The sequence below is a fragment of the Notothenia rossii genome, assembly GCF_949606895.1.
Source record: "Notothenia rossii genome assembly, chromosome: 3".
NCBI lineage: Eukaryota > Metazoa > Chordata > Actinopteri > Perciformes > Nototheniidae > Notothenia > Notothenia rossii.
Genome location: NC_136901.1, coordinates 34,017,485 through 34,026,120, shown reverse-complemented (window position 1 = coordinate 34,026,120; position 8,636 = coordinate 34,017,485). Strand labels below are relative to the sequence as shown.

The 8,636-nt window shown below is 40.0% G+C and overlaps 1 protein-coding gene across 1 annotated transcript in view; it reads left to right on the top strand.

Annotated features, from left to right (window-relative positions):
* Positions 1–2,479: 2,479 nt before the first annotated feature.
* acadvl (acyl-CoA dehydrogenase very long chain) overlaps positions 2,480–8,636 on the top strand; it is a 12,830-nt gene continuing 6,673 nt past the window's right edge. Inside the window, exons 1-12 of the mRNA XM_079672338.1 lie at positions 2,480–2,630; positions 2,867–2,954; positions 3,068–3,137; positions 4,515–4,586; positions 4,702–4,774; positions 4,857–4,921; positions 5,028–5,162; positions 5,298–5,442; positions 5,841–5,970; positions 6,112–6,237; positions 6,830–7,028; positions 8,178–8,286. Coding sequence (XP_079528464.1) covers positions 2,881–2,954; positions 3,068–3,137; positions 4,515–4,586; positions 4,702–4,774; positions 4,857–4,921; positions 5,028–5,162; positions 5,298–5,442; positions 5,841–5,970; positions 6,112–6,237; positions 6,830–7,028; positions 8,178–8,286 — 1,198 coding nt within the window. The 5' untranslated portion in view covers positions 2,480–2,630; positions 2,867–2,880. The remainder of the gene's footprint in view (positions 2,631–2,866; positions 2,955–3,067; positions 3,138–4,514; positions 4,587–4,701; positions 4,775–4,856; positions 4,922–5,027; positions 5,163–5,297; positions 5,443–5,840; positions 5,971–6,111; positions 6,238–6,829; positions 7,029–8,177; positions 8,287–8,636) is intronic.

Sequence of the window (8,636 nt, the reverse complement as noted above, 5' to 3'; positions counted from 1 at the left end):
GGTTTGCTTTCAGTGTTTGTTGACCTTTCTAGGTATTTGTGAAACGGTTATTTCTGTCTTGGTATAGATATTATATTGCCTCTTTGCTGGGTCAAACTGTAAACAACTGCAGCTACAGCATTAAACTATCTTTTAAAACCTTAAGCAACAAACTTTTAGTTCAGTATTTATGTGGGGGCTAAAACATAGTGGTATACATTTTTAGACATTAGGCACAATTGAGATTATTTTAGGTTTATCCGATTTTCCGTTCTTGAAAACGATCTATTATAATACTCCTGAAAACCTGAAGATATAAACACATGACAGGATGTATTGTAGACCCCTTTTCTTTCTGTTTGTACCATAGTCATATATTTGTAATGTTTAATTTTTTGTATGTATTTGCAACCTGTAAATATTTATACATAAATAACTGCAATGTTTTTATTTGACTGATTTCTTTAAATAACTATATTGAGTTGCTTGTATAGAATACATTTGTTTATGATTCTACTCAGGGGCGTTTCCTGGACCTGGAAACATTAGGGGCTTAGCCCAGAGTGGCGGCGCCAGAGATTTTCTTTTGGGGGTGCTGTGGGGTAGCTTGACGTTTCATAGAGGGTGCTCAAACATGTAGGGTTTCCCATTAAGAGATATATGGATACATCTCTCAACACCCATATGAAACAGATTTTCTTTATGTATATTTTACAAATTACACCCCTTTTAAACGGTATTCTTGTATTACTGTCATAGTATAACTGTTTTTAATTTATTCTCTTATTTTATAACTATAATGATCATATGAAATATCCAATGCCTTGGAAATAATCTTTTACGTAATAATTGCATTCACTGAACACGGGAAATTACAATCCTGCCGTCCTCTCTAGTGTCATGATGAGGTTCAGGCAAAGCACAATTAATGTATTATATCCAGGGGTGCACATCACTTTTTTTTATGAGTTACTCAGATGAGTACCAGGAGACAGCATTTGGTACTCACCCCATGAAGCGTGGTCCTCCTCAGTGTCTCCTTCACTGTCCTCTATTTACACTTCTTGCATGCAAGATGATGAAGATGCACCTCCCAGTCTCTTTTTAAGCCTCCGATTTGCTTTCTCCAAAACTTGTTGCCAAAACTGTGAAGTCCTTGCATTTCCTGAGGCCAAGTTGAAGGATCAAATACTAAGAAATTATCACATTACTTGAAGTCATCTGATTTCAGATGTGGGAAGTTACTAAGTACACTTATTCAAGTAGCCTGTACTTAAGTACAATTTTGAGATATTTGTACTTTACTTGACTTTGATGCTACTTTGTACTTCTACTCCACTATACAGTTCAGAGGTAAATGGTGTACTTTTACTCCATTACATGTATTGAATACCTTTAGTTACTTTACAGATGTGGATGAATGATGTGAAATATAATCAAGTGTTAGATCAGACTTTAGTTCCACCTGGAGTAAATTCACAAGCTACCCTGCAGTATACAAAGTCATTCAAACTAGCTGCACCTTTACCAGCTTTGAGAACACTTTAATGATCACTAATTATAAAACATATCATATATATTATTCTGAAATGGACCAATCTGCATAATGAATACTTTTACTTTTGGTACTTTAACTATATTTTGATAATACTTTTCTAATTTTACTTGAGTAACATTTTGAATGCTGGACTTGTACTGTAACAGAGTATTCCTACACAAGATCTGAGTACTTCTTCCACCTCTGTCTGATTTCAAACTATACCATTAACACCCTGAGTAAGTCTGCAACTGTGTGTTTTACTCCACTTTGTTGTAAATGAAACTGCAGCAGCTTGACCACAGAGCGTGAACGTTATGATTAGCTGATTTTGCACAGTTCTCCAGTGTGTGCGCGGGGAACAGAATGTGCACAGGGGAGTCTCCCACTGCAGCGAGTTGGCGGAGTTTTGGCACAATTCTGTTGTTCATACCGACGTTAACCCTGTCTGTGCACACGATAAACAACTCTGCCTCCTGTAGCTTCACAGGTCCGTCGGCTATGTCCTGCGCGGCTCAGCCAGCACCTAGTACAATATGTCATAGAAAGTCCGAAGATTTTTTTTGCAGGGAGCGAAACGGCAACGTAACAACGTAGCTGCTGTTTATTTTTTTTTTTTACATATCTAGTAGTTTACTACATTGAATGTTGAGAAGAAACACGTGTAGACATAATATGTGTTTTGTTTTGATATTTTGAGGTACGCAAAGGGGCGTAGTGACACAAGTGACATTATGCAATTCAGATTTTTACCACGCATGCGTACCTGCGTACCAGTTATTTGCACCCCTGATTATATTATTGAGGGAGAATTGTCCGAGGCAATAGAAAAAACATTCGGGGCTTTAGGCCAGGCGACGCCACTGATTCTACTGTTTCTTTCCTATATATGCATTTCATATTTCAGTCTCGAACCAGCCGATCCTGTAAAACTATATATATATATATGTCCTGTAAAACTACAAATCCCATGAAGCACTGTACATCCCATGAAGCACTGTACATCCGGGGAACCGTGCTTCGAAGAAGAAGAAAACAGGTTCCGAGTTATTCATTAGACATTAAACGGCTACCTGACGGACGCAGCGGACGTGTCATAATAGAACTTCTACAGGTGTGTACAGTAGTATTTAAGTTATATTCCTTTCGAAGGAATAAATGTACTTTAACTGGGTTTTCCTGTTTCTATTTAGTAAAAACTGGACAGGTTACAAAACAAACTGACGTCGTTACGTAGCTGCTAGCCACCCGCCTTTGCGACGTATCTGTTTGCTCCTTGGTTTCTGTCTGTGTAAGAAAAATGTGTTATTAAGCTGATTACAACGAGTTTTTCCCTATTTATTTTTTTAGAACAAAATTAAATCATGCTGCTTCGTAAAGTGAGCCAGTCTTCGAAACTATGTGGCTCCATTCTCAGGATTTCTCCCGTACTATCAGGGTAAGTAACGTTAAGGTGTACAGCTGTTAAACATATCGTCTCTTGTTAAAATGACCACGAAGATGACCCACTCTGATTCAAAAGTCACCTATATTTTCTTGTCTGGACAACAGAGGGCAGCGTCAGGCCGGGGCTGTGGTTTCAGTGCAAAATGCTCGTCTCTACGCCAGCCAAGCTGCAGAGGTAACGTTACAGTTAAATTACCCTACATTATAATAGAGAATCCGATTTTATTCAGCTTGTTTACCATAATTAGCAGTGTCTTTATGGTCCATATATGGTCCGGGGCAGGGGCAGGCTGACATAACGTTGACATCCCCTCCCGCCGGATGTAGGGGAAAGTTCACTGGTCACGTGACTCAGTCATAAAGGTGACACCATGGAAGTGGCTGACACTGCTGCTGTCTAGGACAGTAACAGGGACGATTTTAATCGTGTTATACTATATATCTTATATACACCATAATATATTTTGTCATTTTGAATCTCAATGTATAGCAGTTGAAGTTGATTAGGTACCAGTATTACAATTTACAATATACAGTAGTTGAAATACACATGCAGCTCATTTAGTTATGGAAACAGATGCTTTAAGCCTGATAAATGAGTTATGATATATAATAACATAATTTCCAATGCATTATAGCTGAATTTGCAGCACACCTGCCTTCCTTAATAAGTATTATTGTTAAATTGTTTTGGCAAAAATAATGATCAAAAGATGTTTAAGCCAAATCAAATTTCTAGGTGTCTCACTAAGTACATTTCTTTTAACCAAAAACCAATTGATATGAGCTTTGGATTTGATTCTTGGAATGAAAATAAGGATGTCATTAATTCAGTTGTTCAAAAACACAGTGGAGGTTATCACAGAGAATTTAAATGACAGATTCACTCTGAGGTAACAGTTTATTATCTGCATAATAAAACCCTAAACAATACCACTGCCCTGTTTATAATCTTTCTATAATCGTGCTGTTATTGACTCAGCTGACTGGATGTGCCCTTGGCATCACCTTTCACCCAGTTGGAGCTTCCTCTAGCTGAGCGGTTGCCCTTGCTGGAATTAGACCTTCATTTGTGTTTACTTTGGCTGATAACACTGGCATTTGGATATGGAAGGCTTCGCAATATTATATTAATATTATATTGATATTGTGATAAGAGACTAGTTATCGTCTTAGATTTTCGACAATGTGATGTTGCATGTGTTTGTCTTTCCAGCTTTTAACTTGCTTTTAAACACTTGGTCATTATGTCTACATTACCAATGATTATTGACCCAAACCCTACGATATTATCGCAATATCAAGGTATTTGATAAGAAATGTTAAATTTAGTTTTCTCCATATCATCCAGCTCTGCTTTATCATGACATCTTTAAAAGAGAGATTTCGTCCAACCATGTTCTCATTTGAAGGAATATGCTTTTATTTGCACCAGATGTTATTTAAGCCTCACTTTCTTGCAGAAGCATATAAAGATTCCCCTACTTTTGTACTGACTTCATCCGTTCGAAAGCTCATGCTCTGTTCCCTTCAACATCTGTTTCCTCTTCAGGCGGTGCTGGACAAGCAGGCAGCGATCGGCACTGATGCTGTCACTCAAGTGGAAAAGAAGACGGCTGCTGCTGTATGTCTATTCTCTATTACTATTATTATAAACATAATATATTTAAGGTCATGTTTATATTCCCTTTTTTTGTTTTTTTTTATTGGACGTGCTTTTCTTCTTTTGACTTCCACAGGAATCCAAATCATTCGCTGTCAACATTTTCAAAGGGCAGATTGCAACTGCCCAAGTGTTCCCCTACCCTTCAGGTAAATCACAGGAGAGGATCTTTCATTCCAAACCTATGTAGTAAAGTTCTAGTTGTGAAATAACATGTTGTGTTTGTCGTAGTCATGAACGAGGAGCAGGAGCAGTTTCTCAGAGAGCTTGTGGGGCCTGTCAGCAAGTTTTTCCAGGTACTTCCACCTTTTTGAGATCTATGTCCTCGGCCTTACGCTCACATCCTCTCTACTTCCCTCACACTCGTCCCTCACCCTCCATGTTTCTACTTCCTGTGTGCAGGAGGTGAATGATCCTGCCATGAACGATGCCCTGGAGAAGGTGGAGGATGCCACCATGGAGGGCCTGAAGGAGATGGGGGCCTTTGGCCTGCAGGTACCCGCTGACCTGGGGGGCCTCGGCCTCACAAACACACAGGTACGTCTGCCTAATTACATCTATGAATATTTATTCTATAGCACATACACACCTTTAAACATGGTAATGAGGTTAATAATGTAAATTGTAAACAGGCGAATATAATAAATGTAATGTGTTGACCTCATCCTACAGTATGGCAGGCTGGTTCAGATCGTTGGCAGCCATGACCTGGGGGTCGGCATCACTCTGGGGGCCCATCAGTCCATCGGCTTCAAGGGAATTCTGCTTTTTGGGAACCCAGCCCAGAAGGCCAAGTACCTGCCTAAACTGGCCACAGGTAAGAACACACACAGGGTCTTTAATGCACTCCTGCATGTCTTTTAAAAAAGTAAGTTTTGTGGTGATATCAATGTAATTCAAAGTGCCTCTGTTTGTGTGCATCAAGACTCATTATTTTTAATATGGTTTGTAGCAGAATATTTTGTTAAGAGTAATAATCTCAAACATTTTAATACTGTTTTTGCTTTTGAACTTGTAACCCTTGGGAGTTGGGAACAATCTTACAAAGGACTGATGCATGAGTTAGGGTTTTGAAGATACAAAAGAAAAAAAGCAGCACAGTGGTCAGGACTGACAAAGTGTCAATGTGATGAATAAAGCCTAAAAACTATTTTGTAAGCTCTATAACTTAATACATACAATGTAAATCATTTCCCCTTTGTGTTTGTCCTCCAGGTGAGACCATGGCCGCCTTCTGCCTCACTGAACCGGCCAGCGGCTCTGACGCCGCCTCCATCAAAACCACCGCGGTCCAGTCCCCCTGCGGAGAGTTCTTCACTGTCACTGGAAGCAAGATCTGGATCAGGTGAGGACTCAGCGGCGCTATCAGCATTTCTTTCTGTCGCCACAAGGAGGCAGCATTGTGCTATTCATCCAGAACTGACACGTGATAGCTCCTAGTTGCTTGTGTCTTTTCCTAATCCGATTTCCTTTATTCTCCTTTCAGCAATGGAGGTTTGGCTGAGATCTTCACAGTTTTCGCCAAGACCCCCATGAAGGACCCAAAGACCGGCGAGATGAAGGACAAGATATCGGCCTTCGTCGTGGAGAGGAGCTTTGGAGGGGTGACACAGTGAGCACAGCATTTCTTTACATTATTGTCTTTGTTACTTTACAACAGGACTTTCCCTTGATGTTAAATGCAACAGTGGCCTTCAGAGCTGTGGTTCTCTACCTGGGGGTCAGGACCCTGATGGGGACCACAGCAATACTTCTGGGGGTCAGGACCCTTATGGGGACCACAGCAACACTTCTGGGGTTCACCATTGACATAAAACAGTAAATAAGATATCAAAATTGCAACATTTTTAGACCTGGGAATTGATTCTTAGTCATGGCCCACAACTTTGACAGTATATGTGAATGATATTTGGGGGTTGCCTGAATATTTTAAAATGATTATTTATTTATTTCATCGCGTCGTGTGTCTTGTATGTTTCATTGCCGTATGCATGTTTGTTTGTATGCCTGAATAAACTGTTTTTTGAAGCGTTTATGGGTACTTGGAAAAGCACTTTATAAAATAAATGTATATTATGAGGGGGGGTTGCTTTCAAAAAGGGTTGAGAACATAATCTTTAGAAGTTGGAATTTGTATTTCTTTCTCGTTTTGAGCTCTTGAAATCGTTCTAATTTTTTTAATTTCCCTACTTTTCTCATCACAGTGGCCCACCAGAGAAGAAAATGGGCATCAAGGCGTCCAACACAGCCGAGGTGTACTTCGATAACGTCCGCGTGCCGGCCGACTGCCTGCTGGGCGAGGTGGGGGAAGGCTTCAAGGTGGCCATGAACATCCTGAACAACGGGCGCTTCGGCATGGCGGCCGCCCTCTCCGGCACCATGAAGGGAGTCATCAACAAAGCTGTGAGTTCACTAGCTTTGGTGCCATAAGTGCAGAGGACGGGAGGCACGTTTCTCTGAAGGATTAGCCCCATGACATACTTTCTATATAACTTATATTTAGGTGTTATGCATTGTTGTTTTTCCCATCCGCTATGTCGCTTGTGACCTGTCTGTACTCTGTTGCAACCCCCCTTTCAATTGTGTATCTCTTGCACTGTGGGTTTGTGGGAAATCCCCCGCCTCGTTGTTCACTACGGCTCACTGTCAACTGGGCAACTTCCTGCTGAGGTTACAGGCGCCAAATAATCAAACGTGCTTCGGTCACCTCAGTTCTTCTTTTCAAATATCTAAAGTTTTGCTGACTTAATATGTAGCCAAAAGTGTTTTGTAACGGCTAAATGTAATAATTAACTAATAATTAAGTTAAAAAGTGTCCGGAATGTGATCACTTTGGACTTTTAGTTAGTTTAGTTATGTTACGCTATACTGCTGATACTGTTTCACAAGCAATAGCTTAATGGACGATGCAGCAGGGATAGACTCTACTGCCTTGAAGAAATAATACAAAGAAGAATAACTTTATTTACAATGCACCTTTCAATTCAATTACAGTTTTTTTCAATACAAACAGAGATTGAAATGAACTAAAAACCAGCAACTCAAAACATAATTAAACACATAGGGGTTCCACTTGTTTAGAAATAAAGTGTAGTGTTTATTTTCAGAACCATGTGGCTATTTGTTTCCAACCAATGCGACAGGTTTTTCCCCTATCGTGCTACAGGAGAGACGCTCACATGCTCGCCCACTGCCTAACCAGACTTCCTGTTCATGCACAAGATCTAAACTTCAACTTTTTCACTGCATAACAAACTGCGTAGAGTTTACCTCCAGTCTAGAAGCATAAGGACGCTGATATAATATACAGAAAATAACCAGAAGTGGAAGAAATACTCAAGATATTTGTATTTAACTAAACTCCTGTGGACTGAATTTGCAAATTGGCTAGTTACAAAAGCTATAAAATATATGTGGTGGAGTAAAAGTTAAACGTTTGCCTACAAAATGCAGTGAGTGCTTTCCCTGAAAACCTTTACTTTGCTGCATTCTAGCACGTCCTGTAGCTTTGAATGGTGTGTGATAGTGACGATCATTCTCCTCTTTGATCAGGTGGATCATGCAGCCAACAGAACCCAGTTTGGGAGCAAGATCCACAACTACGGAGCCATCCAGGAGAAGATCGCCCGCATGACCGTGCTGCAGTACGTCACTGAGGTCAGTCCATGAAGCCGTATCCGCACCGCACTCAGATGCACATTCATCACCGCTTTAATCACTAGGGTTACTGTTACTGATTGTATTTAAAGCGACGGTATCTAACACCATCAAGTGTTGTCTCCTGTTTAACCGTCAATCCCCAGCGTAATCTACACTTACGTCTTTGCTATCTATACTGTTTAAAAAAAAAAGGTTGATTTCCTGTCTAACCCTTGTTAAATTAAAGTGCACCTATCATGCTATTTTTAGGCAATAGCATAGGTCTCAGATATATAAAAAATATGTCTATGAAGTGTTTTGCTCAAAATATCAAACAGATCACCCATTCTAGCCATGCCTCATATCCCTCTT